This window comes from Falco peregrinus, chromosome 2, assembly GCF_023634155.1.
Source record: "Falco peregrinus isolate bFalPer1 chromosome 2, bFalPer1.pri, whole genome shotgun sequence".
NCBI lineage: Eukaryota > Metazoa > Chordata > Aves > Falconiformes > Falconidae > Falco > Falco peregrinus.
The window spans coordinates 72,912,245-72,928,188 of NC_073722.1; the positions used below are offsets into that span (position 1 = coordinate 72,912,245).

Here is a 15,944-nt window from a genome sequence, read left to right on the forward strand (position 1 = left end):
TGTTAATATTTCTCCTGGGGTAAACCTGCATTAGCAGTGTTAAGTGAACGTGAAACCTTCACACTAAACAGAATATGGGATTTACTCTGCAGATGCTCTTGTACTCTGCCCCCTTGTAGAAAAGGAGGTACTGAAAGCTTGTGGAGTTGCAGTCTCTGGACAGTGGGACCTACGTGGAACAGTTTAAAACTTCTGAATGTCAAATTAAATCTCCTAAATTCCATCTACTAACATGAGACTGTGAACTGCATGTCAATCATAGGGACTAGATGAAAACGCAAAGCATTGCAATGCACCTGAATTAACATTTTGAAAGCCATTGAAAGTCTTTTTTGAAAGTGTCTTTTGAAAGCTTTGAGCCTTTGCCCACTGGACTGATCATCTAGACTTTCCTTTAAAAATAATGAAGAAACTCAGCAAGTTGGTGATAGCTGTAGGGTTGCTGAGAGCTACTGGTAAGATGGAAACGGGACTAGTAATGTGAGGTCACTGCTACAGTCATGGCACTGCAAACACTGCAGGGGCATGTGCCTTTTTTCTTCTTTGTCTCAAAAAAGTCTCTTTATAATGGAAATCAGTATTTAGAGCTGCTGGATGTCTTCCCAGGAGGACAGAGGTTTACAAAATCTGAAATTGGGCTGACTTTAACTTGAGAATGGCATTTCACAGTAAAAGGGAGAGAAGCTTAATTTCTAGAACCTGGGATCTGGAAACAGCAATATATATATATATATATATATATTTATTTATTTTTTTTTTTTTTTACCCTGGTGAGATCCATTGAATTCAAGAATCAACAAAACCAAACCAAATAATAGGGTTCTTAACCCATTTTTATTCAGACTTTTCAGTGTAATTTCTGAGACTAAAACCAATATAGGAAATTTCAGTAAAACCCAAAGATTTTAAATAAAATTCTGAACCATTGGATCTAGGAAAATCAGGAAGATAACAGAATTAATGTTGAAAGAAGAGCTCATAATGGAAATTAAGAACAGAAGCAATTGGGTGCATGTTCTTGGGGACTGGTATAGAAAAAATTACTAGTTTACTGGCTTTGAGTTATTAAATACTGGAACTAATCTGATGTGTATGTATCACAAAGAAACAAGGGGTTGTTTCGGTAAACTCTCATCTCAATGTATGCATCACATACCTACTTTAAATCATCTAAGAACTGCTTTCTTCAAATTTTATCATCTACATTTGAGAATTAGTCTCTGTTCATCTGTCCATCATAGCTCTGTGGTTCAGAGCCTGTTGCCAGCAAGGGCTTGTTCCTACTTCAATGTCTCTACACTGGATAAAGCCATCAAAGTAGAGAAAGAAAGGCAGCAGTTGAATGCATGCCGCCTTCTTTTCTTATAGACAATTTAAGGGCATAGACTTCGGAGCCAAAAGGGGTAAAAGGGGAAAAGGCTGTTGTATTATGCTCAGCCTGTTGAGTCCATTGCAACAGGATGTTATTGAGATGTCATGTGGCTAGGCTTCCAAAAGGACCACATAATTACGTGACCTTCACTCCTTTTGAAACTACTACATAGAGGGTAAAGTGAAGAGCGTTTATAGATTAGAAACAACTGGTGCCAGATTAAAACATGAAGCATTAAAGAAACAAGCAGTTATGGTATGCTTTATGCCATCTTCACTTTATGAAATCAAAGTGTATGTCTCCAGCTCTCACAAAATATGTATCATTAACCTCAGCAGCTAATGGTATAAAGCAATTTCTTTGCAGGTTAATGGCAAATATTTTTGTAAATATGACCCAAACTGCATAAGCCCTAGTAAATAAGTGCCCAGAAAGACCACTTTCAGCTACTCCACCATCTCACCTAGTTGTTGGGAAGAGGGAAAGTAGCTGGGGAAAACACAAATAGAAAACTGGGAATTTTTCTCTTATACGAGCATTTTATTTTCTGCAAGCAACAGAGTAAATATTTTCATCATCTGATCAATTCACTCTAAAATTGATATCCATTAATACAAATTCATCATGGCTGAAAAGCTAGCAAAATCTATTAAAGGCCAAAAAGGGGAGCCATTTACAAAGTTCCCTCTTCATGAAGCTGGGATCTAGTGTTTTATACCACAGGGATAAAAGTTGTCTTTAAAATATACCAGTTTGCAGGCCAAGACAGTATATTTCCAGGGCTTTCCAGGTAAATCAAACACAGGAGATCAGGATGCCCATGGTCATGATACTGAATTCCCAGTCTGAGCACTATGGGTGTATATATATATATATATATATATATATATATGTATATATATATATGGCCATGAATATGCTGAGGGCTAAATTCTTCCCCAGCAGAAAAAGAGAGAGCTTAGAAAAGTTGTTTTGATGACTATCTGGTGACAGACTATTTAAATTTCAGTGTCAAGGGACTCGGTGCCATAATCTCTGCACAATTATCTGAGATTCTTCATTCCCAAATGCTTCATTTTTTTTCAACTTGGCAGAATGTTTATCTACTCCTCCCAAGGAAAATTGTAGCAGATTAATTCATGCTGTAAAGAGGGTCAGCCTGCTTATTTGTCAAAGCTAACTCCCTCAGGCAGATGATCCCACACATGCAGATATGCTGAAGGCCATTCAGCCACAGGGACCCACTGTCATGTCTCCTGTGGCCTCTGGCACAAATGTGTTTCCAGAAGGTCAGAGCAAGACATGTGGGACCAGAACGCTCATTCTATACTTCCAATGTTTGGGGATCATCTGCCTTCACAAACTGCACCAAACTAATTAAATGAGCTTCAAAATCTATTTAGTTAAATGGTCACAATTTCCCAAATCAGTGCAAGTGTGACTGATGCTGAAATTGAGTTAAACTAAATGGATAAAAAGCTTGCTGAAGTCTTTTCTATGTACCAGCATTGGACTGGTTTATCTTTCCAGTACATATTCACTCTCCTCCACTTTTCCCAGTGTGTTACATCATTATAAAGCTGCTTAAATTGCTTTTCACATGCTTTGTAGAAAGAGAATAGGCAATGCCTACGTAATGCACCTTTATAATGATACATCTGCATTTGTACAAAGGATCTGTGCTAGTGTAATTACTTCAGTTAAAAGAAGCCCACCTTTAACACTTAGTAGAAGCACTTCCACAAGGACGAAAAATGTATTTACAAGCCTAAATTGTAATATAAAGTAGAATGCATAGAGAAACATCAACTTAATTTAAGACTTTCTAATGAATGTGTTTACCATGCAATTACAGTGGCACAAGTTCTGTGCATTATCCCAAGTCTCCCACCAATTCTCCAGATACGACATAGGGTGAGATACTTGTAAAATTAGGCAAACAAATAACCACTTTTGGTAAGCCTCTGAGAACTGCAAACAGGAGGGACTATGCGAGTGTAAAGTATGATTATTACTGTTTTATTCATCCAGCATTAAGTTACACAACAAAACATCAAAAGCCCCTTTGAAAATGTACATTTCTCAACAAACTGTAGGAATAAGCTTAAATTACTTTTCTCAAAGCAAGTAGCTCACTGTGAAACCAGCTGTTCTGAGTGTGAGTCAGCAGCCTCAGCAACCTTTCTAGTCAAACACACCAGCACCTTTCTATACTCACCCTCGTTAAAATTTGTGATGATCCTCGTAAAGTCCCTCAGGTACTCGCCAAGCAGTGCTGTTGATACAAGGAGGAAAAAAAATAATTAGAATACAACAACCACAAGAAAAAGATTTCTTTTCACTGCAGTTGCTTTTGAAGAGAGGAGGCAAGTCATTCTTCATTATTTCAGTTACTAATCCCAGCAGGTTTGCATCATTATCTGATGAAAATGTCCTTTCTTACTGTCTGAAGGCATAGTCAGAGGGACCAGTGTGAAAGCCAACTTTCTAAAGCAATACCTGTGCTCTTGTGCTGGGAGCATGGCAATAACCCTACCTCCTGCCCAGTCACCCCCAACAGCACATGGCTGCAGGCCTTCCCCTTGCCACTGCAATGCCCACTCCCTTTTGGAAGACTACTTTCATGACAGAAGAGTGTTCAAAGGTAGCTTTATTCTAAAAAGTCCTGCCCAAATGACAGAAGGCATCTGTAGTTGTGGTGTTAGAGTGATCTATGACAAATGTGTTTAATTGGCAAATGGAGCTGGTGTTCGACCAGCAATCAGCTGGGGTTGCCTGCTTGGCTGGGATGCTGGAAGTCAACTCAAGTTAAGGTCTCTATTAGCTTCAGCCAGGGGAGCCTGCTCATATACTGTGAACAAACAGGGTTGTGTAAGCAGCACAGCCTAGCTTGTGTAGTGCCAGCAAGCACCTCAGCAAGGACTTCACATCCAGCACTGGTGGCCACCTATCCATCTACAGCCAGGTTGGTCAGCTGTGACTCTTACCCCTCAGCAAAAAATTGGCATGTCCATGACTCAAACACATGACATCTCACTCAGCAGCCCTCAACCCTTCCACCTCACCCATGTCTTCCCTCTATGCAAAACGCCCATGTTCAAACTGAAAGCGTATCCTCGCAGACACTTGTGCAAGCCAGGCTGTTTGCGTGGAAGCAGTCGGCTGGGGTTGGGTGCTTGGTTCGGTTTGCAACACACAAAGGACAATAAAATCAAGCTGACTTTACTAAGCACGTTGGTTTGCGAGGCTAATGCAAGCAGAAAGCAGTATCCTCACCTCTTCCTCCTGTTTTAATAGATGTGCCTTTGAACACATATAGAAAACATTTCTGCTGAAGAAATTTGTGTCACTTATGTAGCTGCAAGGATGTTCTCCATAGTTATCAGTAAGAGAATCTATGCAAACTTGTAAGATTCAAGTGTTTGTGACAAACAGGGTCTATGAAAAGGTTGCAATTAGGTAAATTTCTTTTAGAGTATTTGAGGATCACGCTTGTTTATTTTGGTGGAAAGACTTGAATCTGGATTTCCATTTTCCCGTGAGGAAAGAACGCTTTCAATAACATCACAGCTAATCCAGGCAGTGCCCTCCTTTGTGCCTGTCGAGTGGCAGCTGCTAAATCACTTCAGATGTGGCAGGGACGATGCACAACCCTGAATGCAAAACTTGCCGGCTGAAATGCACTGTAAGGAGAGAGGAACAGCCTTTCTGGCTCTGCACGGGTGAGATTGAGCTCTGCGGGTGACGCAGAGCCAGGGGACGTGTGCTGCCCTGTGCCATCTTCCCCAGGAACATACAGGGGTACACAAAATGCATGGAAACATCCTCAGCTTTTCCAGGGGACTTGAGTACAAGTCAAAAAGGCATTCAGAGATGCAGCGAGCCTAAATTCCACCTTGTCCTTGTGCCTCATATTTCCTGCTGGCTGCCACTTTGTCTCCAGAGAGATCTTGCCAAAGGAAATATTGGGCATAAGGCTATAGCTGAAATTTAGGTTGACTAAATATGGGCCTCAGCTTTCATCTGGGGAGTAAGTGGTGAGTAAGTAGGGTGCTGTAAATTCATGCCCAGACATGATGAGCCCTCAGAAGTTGCTAGCCTGACTTTTTATGGTCAATACATGGAGTACACTAGTAGAAGTAGGAAGCAGTTAGTATGAAAGATTATGTGTCTTGAGAGTACATATAGGTGAACTTACCTCAAGGAACCAAATAAATGAATTTAAGAACATAATATTTCTAAAAACAATTGTAAAGCTGGAATTGTTGCTGAGAAATGAAGTCTTAAATAGGTATTACAGGCAATGCAGTCTGTCCCATGATGCCTCAGAAAAAAACATCATCAGCAAAATACAGTTCTTCGTGCTCTGGTATTTCAGTTAAGGTAGCATTTATGCAATAGTTAATGTCTGGAAACTTTGGGGGGAGGTGTGTCTATACCTGCAGTTGGGGTTGACTATAACTTCATTAGCAAGCAGTGTAGCCAAGCAGGAAGACATACGTAAAGCACAACAGATGCCAAGCACCCAAGCACAGCATTTCTGGGAGCTTGGGATTATTCCCGTGGTCTGCCTGTAATGTGGTCCTGTGCATTAGGCACATGCCAGTGTGTATTTTCCAGTTTCGTTTTACCTGCAGGGAGTCCCTGGCTGTGTGAGCTCCTTGCAGTGCGATCCAAGGAGAGGGGGTGAGATTCCCTTCAAAAGCACTGAAGGGAAGGTGATGGAGGAGACGTACGTTCTGCCTTACACTGACTCTAATCCTGTCCCTAACAGTGACTCTCCCACTTTGGATCTGTCATTTAGCTTTCCAGCAGGATGGGACTTGGAGCGTTTCACTCCTTTCCCATATGGATGGAAAGCAGCTGGGAGATGCTTACTGAGTTCCTAGAACTTGTGTGCGACCTAAGCAGCTCCAGCATGCCATGCTGTAGGAGATGCAGAAAAAAAGAGAGAAAGGAAACGATCTGTCCTATTTATCCATTCCAAAATACAGCTGTAAATTTTGTTATGATTTTGTCGATATATGGTACTTGCAAAGATTTCAAGTAAATAATGTTATGACCCCAGGGGCCTTATTGATTTTGTAATAATTTCAAAGAGAAGCCACTCAGTTGCCCGTTTGCTGACAAATTCTTTGCTCCCTGAGGAATTCCTATTGAACGTGTATTAAAGATAGGATAAAATAATTTCAAGGAGATACAGAGAGAGTGCTTTGTGCATGGACTCTGCTCAGCGAATGGGTATTTAACCTCTGACCGGTGACGACAGGTCTCCTTTAGCTCTATTAGATCAACAGCAAGCTACTATAATTAAATAAAAAAACTGTTTAGAGCCTCACCGAACATGTCCTGGGAATTAAAGCATATGGCAGGGATAGGGAAAAAAGACTTTCCATATGCTAATGACCCTTGATGTCTGAAATAAATTAGATCCATTAGAGTTTATGCTCAATAAAAGAAAGACTTTAAGCACTCCAAAGTTAGTGACTCGAGACCGATTTTGGCTTAGAAATTCAATCTGCCTGCTTATTAATTCTTAGTAAGGCTCTGGAGGAGACAGGGGATGCAAAATCATAATTCTGTGCTGTATCAGAATTTTAAAGTGCCATCAGTTTTCTTTACTTCTTTTTTTAATTAAACCATTTTTCATGCTTCCCTTTTTTGTTCTCCTCATTAATTTGATTTTGTTTCCATTTTTGTTTAATTTCTTTCTTTTTAAGGTTTCATTTATCCTATTTCAACTGAACAGAGAACCCAGAATGAATATGGATTTTCTTGTAAGTTTAATGTTTGATTTTATGTTCCTGAATGCTAATTTGATGCTGTTCCTTGGGTCAAGCTTTACTGTTACGCCAACTCTGTCCAACTAGGCGAAGGGGGACCTGTTTGGCAGACTAAATGGCATGCTGCTTGCTTGACAGCAATCACAATGTTTTGCTGTCAGTGGGTTGACACAGAATGGTAACAGTCCTTATGCATGAGGAAAACGGGAGAAGGTTCTGCAACAGAGACAGAAACTGGAGAGAATGAACCCTCTTCCTACAAAAATTTCTTTAGCAAATGAAAGAAATGTGATGGAGAGGTAACTTTCCTTTGAGCTGGGACTCAGAGATCTGCTTCCTGAACTGCTGGGGAAAAATATGTGATGTTTCAAGGCTGGTATATTGAAGGTCCGATAGCCAGCATCTGACAGAGATTGATCAGTCCCTGGTAACATCTGCCAGCTCTCACCTCTGCAGCTGGAGGGCAGGTTAGCTTAAATGGCTAAAAGGCGGGGAGCAAAAAAATATAAATGATTTCACATGTTTCGAAGTAACAAAAATGGCGTAGTAAAAAAGTCTGATTTGTTTTTGCACTTTCTTTTTTTCATTATGCTATTTCTAAAACTGGGATTCTTCACGGTATAGAAACACATCAAATTTTGATCACATATTCGGACTTTTGGAAAAAAAATGCCTGGTGGATAATGATGTTAGAGATTAGCCTGGAATTAGTGCTGAAGATACGGTATAAGCAGCTAGTAGAAATATCATAGCCATTTTCTCACAAGACAGCTATAATAAATCTGGGTTCCTTTTGGTGAATTACCACATTATTTCTTGTGCTTGATTCAGCTTTTATCCAAATACGTGTGTGTTAATGCCAGTGATGAGAAATCAGTGTTTGATTCTCTGCTTTACTAGGTTGGGTTTTTTAGAAAGGAAATGGATAGAAGGGAATAATGGTTTGGCATGTTCTAATTCAAAAAAAGCAGACTCAAAGATCTATCCTGATATTCCAGGTATTCCATAGAAAATAGACGGTTTGGGGGTTTCTTTTGTACTTTTTTAAAAGGGAAAAATAAGGCTTCTGAAGTTTAAAAACTCACAGCATGGGCTCTTTTTTTATCAGATGAACCACTAAATACCAAAATTATGATACTATGTCATTAAGACATACTATTTTATTTTACAGGGTGAATTTGCTTCGTAAGGCTGAGTCTGTAACATGTTATCCTTAGTAACCACACAGCCTGCGTACCAGACAGATGAATGAGTAGACAGTGAAAGAGAACACAAGTTAGAGAGAAATCAAAGATCATTTTCTATCAAAAAGGCATAGACCAGTTATATAGCTTTGGAAATGGATTTTAAATTAACCTATAAAAAAGGTAGTAAATATCTGTAGGAAACAAGAATGTGTTTTCTTGAAAGTCCCTGTGAGGTGCACAATTCTTCAAGGTTCCTGGCCTCTCTCCCTCTAGCTGCTCCTGACTCAGATGACGTTGCTCTCTACGTCGGGATCGTCATAGCTGTGATCGTATGCCTGGCTATTTCCGTGGTCGTAGCCCTGTTTGTCTATCGCAAGAACCACCGTGACTTTGAGTCAGATATTATCGACTCCTCGGCACTAAATGGGGGATTTCAGCCTGTTAACATCAAGGCTGCAAGACAAGGTTAGTTGTCATTTCATTCCATGTTGACCAATTCAGGGAGGTGCTATAAGGTCGTAGTCTCTTGGGCTGCATGAATGATACTCAGTGGATGCTTGTTGGCACTTGATAAAAGGGAGAAAGATCATATCCATTTGTTTCCGATAGGCAAGTGCTCAAAAACCCACGTTGGCGTTTTTTCAGATGTGCTCAAGAGCATAAAGCAGAGGAATTTAACTTCTGAAGAAAGCATCAATGTTAGAAACAAACACAGAGACATTTATGGAAATACGGGTCCAGCTCATATTTAAATCAAAGGCAAAGCTCTGACAGAAACAACGGAGGCAGAATCCACCACAGGAGTGATATTACAGTCCAGTAACTCTATCACATCTTCCTCCCTTTTGTTTCACTAACAGCTTTTTTTCCTGTGCCTTGTCTCCACAGGCATAAATAGTAGTTTAAGTACTGTACTTTCGTTGTAGAAGAAGTATTAGTAGATCATTTAATAATGAGCATTTCTGTCACTGGTGCATAACAGCTTGATTATTTCCACATCCACACTTCATTGGCTGGAATAAAACCCCACACTCTAAAGATAGTGGTAGCTTTTTCAAGACCCATACTTAGGCTGAAGAGTTTCTCTTTTTTTCCAATATATGTGCCAGAAGAACAAATCAAAGTAAGAGCTGCAATGACAAGAGAGTCGTCATGTGAAAGATTAGCAGAAGTGTCATTTACTTTGCTGGAGATACTTCTAAAACAAATCTCCAAAAAGTGTGATGCAGGTACTAATCCCAAACTGTGGGGAGTCACAGGCATGATGACATCATTAATTTGTTCTGTCTTTTACTTCAGGAATGCTGTCATTAGGCCAATTAGATAAATTGGTTAACGATTCTCAGCATTTAGGGAGGGGCACTTAGTTAATAAAACTAGGTCTACAGAGTAAGGAGAGCATCTTGCCCCAAAGTTAAGCATGTTGTACTTGAATTCAGAGTGCAGCCTGGAAAAAAAATCCCAGTGAAGAACCTTTAAAGCAGAAATGTGCTGTAATTTTGTATCAAAATTAGATTCTATAGCAGTTGGGGCAATACAAGCCATGGAAGTTTGTTGGAGAGGTGCATGGAAAAGGAGGCAAAGGTCAGTCTGCAAAGACTTTGTGTATCAACCTTTGGTATGAAAGGCAAAACGTAGAATGCAACCCCAAATTGTCACCCAGAAGTCATCAGAGTAGAGAAGTAATATGGTTCTTCCTTCTCATCTCCAATGCAGACCTCCTGGTGGTACCACCAGACCTCACTTCTGCTGCAGCCATGTACAGGGGTCCTGTTTATGCCTTGCATGATGTCTCTGATAAAATCCCAATGACCAATTCTCCAATCCTGGACCCCCTGCCCAACCTGAAGATCAAGGTTTATAACACCTCCGGTGCAGTCACCCCCCAGGATGACCTCTCAGACTTCTCCTCCAAGCTGTCCCCACAGATTACACAGTCTCTGCTGGAGAACGAGACCCTGAACATGAAGAACCAGAGCCTTGCTCGGCAAACTGACCCATCGTGCACTGCATTTGGGACCTTCAACTCCTTAGGAGGTCACCTAGTAATTCCCAATTCAGGTAAGTGCTAGCCATGTTGGCTTAAAGGCACAGTTGTTTTGTGTTTTCAACTGGAGTTAGCTTGCTTTTGTGCAGGAAAAAGCAGGGTCACTCCTGGGACTCTGCCTTTTCTTTGTTCTGAACAAACAGGTTATTTTTTTTTTCCTCTTGCTGAGGTCTACTTCAAAAGATACTTAAATATTCTTTTCCCAAAGTCCTGGTCACCTTTTAAACAGAATATTGCAGGTCTTTTAGCTGCTTTCTGAGACACGTGAGTCTTCAGAGCTTCCCTGTGTGAAGTGCCATTCAGCACCCTTCACCTTTTCCTTTCATGCAGTTCTAGGAAAGGGTCTCTTAGCCAGAAAGTCTCAATCTTGTCATCACACATAAAAAAGACAAATTAATTAAAACACAAATCAGTTGTTCCACTTCCAATTTATCTCAGACTCTGTGGCATTGAAGTAGGACAGCAGAATACTAATTTTTGGAAGGCTTTTGTTTCCGGCACACATTATATACCCAAGGAAAATAAGGTGCAAGAGTGCCTTCTCCATATTTCTCTGCTTGTTATATGTATTGTTGACTTTTTTACAACTAGGAAAGAGAGGGACTGAGCATCAAGTGCCTTTTGATGTAGTTGCAAAGTGCTGCTCAGTCTTTCTCATACAGTTCGGAGGCCAGGCTGGCGGCCCCCCTCAGGCCCACCCCCAGCACTGGGAGGCCATTTCAGAGCATGCAGGGAGCTCCTGGGCAGCCTTGGGAGAGCTCAGCTCTCACAGCTGGATTTTGGAGGAAAGCCATACTGCTGTTTGGTTCCTAAGTGAGGTGTTGACGTTCATAGGAATTTCAGCACCTAGATGTTCCTGTGGGTTTGGCATGCTAATTAAGAGCAACACTAACATCTAGAGTGGGGTTGAATCAAATGGATAAAACACTGGCTGTGGGGGATATGCAGGCTACACAGTGGTCAGGAGTCCCCCTACCCAATTTCTCAGGAGCTCTCAGGCCAGGTAGGACCACAGTACATGTGAGACCACAGGTCACAAAGACCTGAAATGGTAGCTCAAGGTTTCATGGCATTTCTGCCTTCTTCCTTTACATATTGTGGTCAGCTCTTGGCTATTTTATAGCACAATGCCCTGACTAAGGAAACGGTGCCTACCCTTGTCTCCTGCTCCTTTACTGAACCTTTTCTTGTTTGTTGATGTTGCAGAGAAAGCAAAATGCCTCGGTGGCCCAGGACCTAGGTGGTTTGGCCCTTCCAGGAAGCAGACAAAAGTGGTCAGTGAGCAGTAGCCCTCGTCTCTGAGCTACCGTGGAAGAGGGGGCAAAAATAGCTGTTAGATTTAAGTAAAAAATACTTAAAGAAATCTGGTGCCGACTGCTAAGCGATGTAGATAATTCATGCTATACAGTCCTGGATTTCACATTTCTCTAAATAGTGGCTGAAGGTAGATATTAATATTCAGGTTTCTTATGCAGCGGTGGTGCACATTGTCAGCAAAGTCTATTAGTCACATTTAATTCACATATATTAATATCAATTTGTAAAAAAAAAAAAAGGTTATTTATTGCTGTGATCCCTTTAAAATGATTAAAATACATTTTGTAAAGTATGTCAATCTGTCTACTGCTACCATGTATGCCTCTGTGCTGCTTCTAGATATAGGTATATCCTCCCAATGATATGATCAAAGCCTTTCTTTCATGCTACATCTGCCCTGTTACAGCTGAGAACCTGCACAGGTGAGGTTGTAACAGGCCAATAAAGAAACAAGTGTCAGAAGGCATTCATGGAAAATGCTTTCCTCACTAATCCTTCCCCTTCAAAGCCAGGTATGGGACTGAGCCCCCGTACACCAGCACAGGAGAGGTCTCCAGCATAACCAAACCACATATGCTAAACAAAAGAGACCGAGCCATGCAAGGTTTCTGTAAAGCCTGTCTTGTGCATATGCATATATGTAAATAATCTGCCTGTAGGTTTATTTTCAGTTATGTAGTAATAACTATATTAAAAGCCTTGCCACTGATTCCCAGCTAACCCACATCTGCAAAGACAGCTGGCTGAGATGCGTCCAGCAGAGTGAAATAGCTGGTTCACGCGCCATGTTTGTCATGAATGACAGGAGGTTTCTGAAATGGTAGTAGTGTAAGAACAGTGGTTTTTAATCAAATGTGCAACTAATCACCTCTGAAAAGGGCACTGAGTGTATTTATCCACATTTTTTTCAAGGTTGGATACCTGAATTTTGAGCCATTTTACAGGGTTAGGCACATTCAAAATACCAGGCAGCCCAATTTTGCCTCCCTGGTAGTCTAATTAGAAGCTGAGTGCATTAAAAGACGGGATGCCAGTCGCAGAAGCCATCTTTCAGGAAACAACTAGTTCTTGTTGCTTCCTGGGACAGTGTTCCACTATCTGTCTTCCCTGATTTTAATTAAGTAAGAATTGCCTAGGGAGAGGTGTCCTGTTACAACTGTTGGAAATCTTTGTCAGAGTCGTTCATTTTTCCATCATTTTACAAGGTAAGTAGAAGCATAACCATCTGTCTGCTCTTTAAATAAAAGGGAAGGGAAGAAAGTCCTCTTCTCCACTCCCATATTTCAGTGCCAACACACAAGAGGAAAAAGAACAGGCTAGCTGAGCACTGGAGATGGCTGGGTTACAGTAAATGCTTTTTCTCCTGGGTTGTTGAGGTCATGCAGAGTCTGCTGGTGAGGTTGGGTGAAAACCTGGCATTGCAGGTTTCATCTTCTGCCTCCTCTGTCACTCCTCTTCAGAGGCCCGCTTGCCTCTGGGTTTTTTCTTCATTTTATCTTTTGTGTCTCTTCTGTTCTGCAGGAGTAAGCCTGCTGATCCCAGCGGGGGCCGTTCCACAAGGGAGAGTCTATGAAATGTATGTGACAGTTCACAGGAAGGAGAACATGAGGTAAAATGCCTTTATTTGTTTGTGCGTTAACAGAGGGGAAAAGTGTAGTAACTAAAGACCTGTGGTAATATGGTTATGCAAAGCCTACCGTGTTGGAGCTATTTGCTGACTTGGAGGCAAACGCATGCAAATCCAAGGATAGACTTCGCCGCAAAATCAGCTCAGACTTTTGCTTTTCTAACCAAGACTTGCACTCTGCACAACCCCTCAGGCCGGGGTGATGCTGAATCATAGCCAGAAGCAAGGAAAATGTGCCAGTGTGAGTTTGGTGTGGCAGAGGTGTGAGGTAACCTCTTAATAAAGACCCATGCTGCAAATGAGAAGGCAGCAGAGGAGCAAGGTGGCAAATTAGCTCAGCAGAGGGACAGGTGCCTGAGCACCAGGCTTGGAAAATGTCCTCTCCTATTGTAATGAAGGTAAATTTTTATTTCACCCTTTGTGGGCTTGGCTAGTCCATGCAGTGAAGAGGATGGACCAAAGGTTTTTACATCCTCCACCACTCCTTGCTCTGAGGTAGAAGTAAGCAAGTAGTTGTCCTGCTTAGCCACAGGCACAGCATGCATAGAGCCTCCTAGAGCCACCCAGAGCCAATGTTGCCATGACTTCTGTTGTTTTCACCTGTTAATCTGCATGTGTGGACAATTCATATTCTAGATCTTAATGTCTACTGAGTGATCTGGCAGCCTTGGTATTTAAAAAAAAAGGTTCCAAAAAAGCCAAGATACTGTTCAAAGCAGCTTTAGAAAAACCTAATGAAGAGCAAGGTGAGATCTTAGTCCGCAGAATGGACTCATACACAAAGGCTGAATGGTAAACATGAATCTAAGCAATTATTACACGTTACTTTGCCTCCGTCCCCTCCTCATAGCTAGAGGAGCTAGCTATGAGGTTTTTGGCTCAGCCCCTTAATGGCTTTTATTTGTGCTAAGCCACAGCTGTTTATACACTGCGTGATATTGAACACTATTCTTTAGCTTAGTAGTCTTTCATCCATGCTAAAATAATCTGCTTAAAGAAAAAATAAGTAACTCCCCCCACCCACCCTTTTGCATACATTATTCATGGCCTGCTCTTTGAAAATAGCTAATTGCAGCTACAGAAAAAGTGTCTCTGTTCATATCTAATATTGATTGTATTCCTATTACTTTGGCTGTGTTTTAAAGACATTTACAAACAGCATTGGAAAAGGACCCTTTCCTGCAAAAAGAAAAAAAAATATAATCAGACAGCATCCCTTGTATTCAGCTTGCCTCTAAATCTCCCTTTTAAAAATACCTAATTTTTTTAAAAAAAGATTTTATATCATTCCTAGGAGGAGCTATATATGCAATTATTTTTTTTCCAGCCAGTTACAGAGAGAATTCCTGCCTCCTTATTCATGCAGCTGTGAACAGCCAATGTCACATGCTAATCTGGTTTATTTTCTTCAAGGGTCATAAAGCCTCCTCTGCATGCTTTGTGAGACCTGTTATTCAGCAGGTCACACACAGGATAGAAGGATAGGTTAACTTGTATTGGGAAAAGCATGGTTAGAGCTGTGCTGTCTGCCAAACTGAGCAAGTATGCTGTAATATGCCTGCAAAAGGGAATGGAAGGGTGCAAATCCTCACTTGCAAATTTTTTTAGTGATTCCTTTAGCTAGGAGAGGAGAGCAGAGAGCAAGATGCCTTGGCCATGGGGCAGCAGAATTCATCCTGTCTTGGTGGTAAATGCTTTCTGGGCACACAGACTCCAGCTGCTTATTTGATTTATGGCAGCTTTTCAGCCCCCACTCCAGCGTGCCAGGTTCTTCATGATCATGGAAACCAGTCACTTCTAGGACATTTAAAACGGAGCTTGTTGGGTGTTGTCTTTATCACTTGGAACTGAATATTCACTGAAAAGGGCTTAAATGCTGCAGAACTGTAAAATCCTTCCTGTTACCTGCTTACCCACTTTTGCCAGGTTTCGAGGTGCAGAATGGGATGGTGGCACCCAGCACTCAGCTGTAATGGTCTCCTGCCACAGGACTCTGTTAGCAGAAACTTCACTTGCTGTAGCAGAGCTGCAGCTCACTCAAAGCCTCTTTTTCTGGCTGCATGGGCCACAGATGTTGCTTCATATAATTGGGATCATACGGGTACCACAAGTTAGTGTGCGGTGTAATTATTTTTTAAATCCACTGCTGCACTCTTCCAGCACTCCAGCAGAGAGTGATAGTCCACAGTAAGGACTAGCTGCCGATATTTGCTTTTGTGGCCAAGCAGTAACTGGAGTGTGTTCAATAAACCCTGTGAGACCCTTTATTGAGACCCTTTATTTATTTTCATGAGTACTGTGTAAATGTGTATGGGTTGAAAAGTCCTGTTGTGTGTTGATGTAGCTTGGAAGTGGACATATAGAAAACTATGAAATGGGTGTTATAATCAAAAAGGAAGGCAGGCTCTTTTTCTTGATATACAGCCACCACTGCCATGAGAATGTGGTCTCCATAGTACCACCCTAAATAGAACCAGTGCAGGAACAGAGAGGCTTACCATCACAGCTCACATTATCTCCAGCGACCTAAGATTTAGCTCACACTTTATTTGTAGAAATAGGAAACAACTTCTGAACATTCAAGCTGAAACAGCAAATCTGTTATCCCTCA

At 41.3% G+C, this 15,944-nt stretch overlaps 1 protein-coding gene across 2 annotated transcripts in view; it reads left to right on the forward strand.

The window, feature by feature from the left end:
* The window catches only part of UNC5C (unc-5 netrin receptor C), a 260,978-nt gene that overhangs the window by 221,606 nt on the left and 23,428 nt on the right, over positions 1–15,944 (forward strand). Inside the window, exons 8-11 of one of the 2 annotated variants that reach the window (XM_055796196.1) lie at positions 7,093–7,149; positions 8,616–8,807; positions 10,059–10,403; positions 13,228–13,315. In XM_055796196.1, coding sequence (XP_055652171.1) covers positions 7,093–7,149; positions 8,616–8,807; positions 10,059–10,403; positions 13,228–13,315 — 682 coding nt within the window. The remainder of the gene's footprint in view (positions 1–7,092; positions 7,150–8,615; positions 8,808–10,058; positions 10,404–13,227; positions 13,316–15,944) is intronic. The other variant, XM_055796197.1, reaches the window with a different exon arrangement.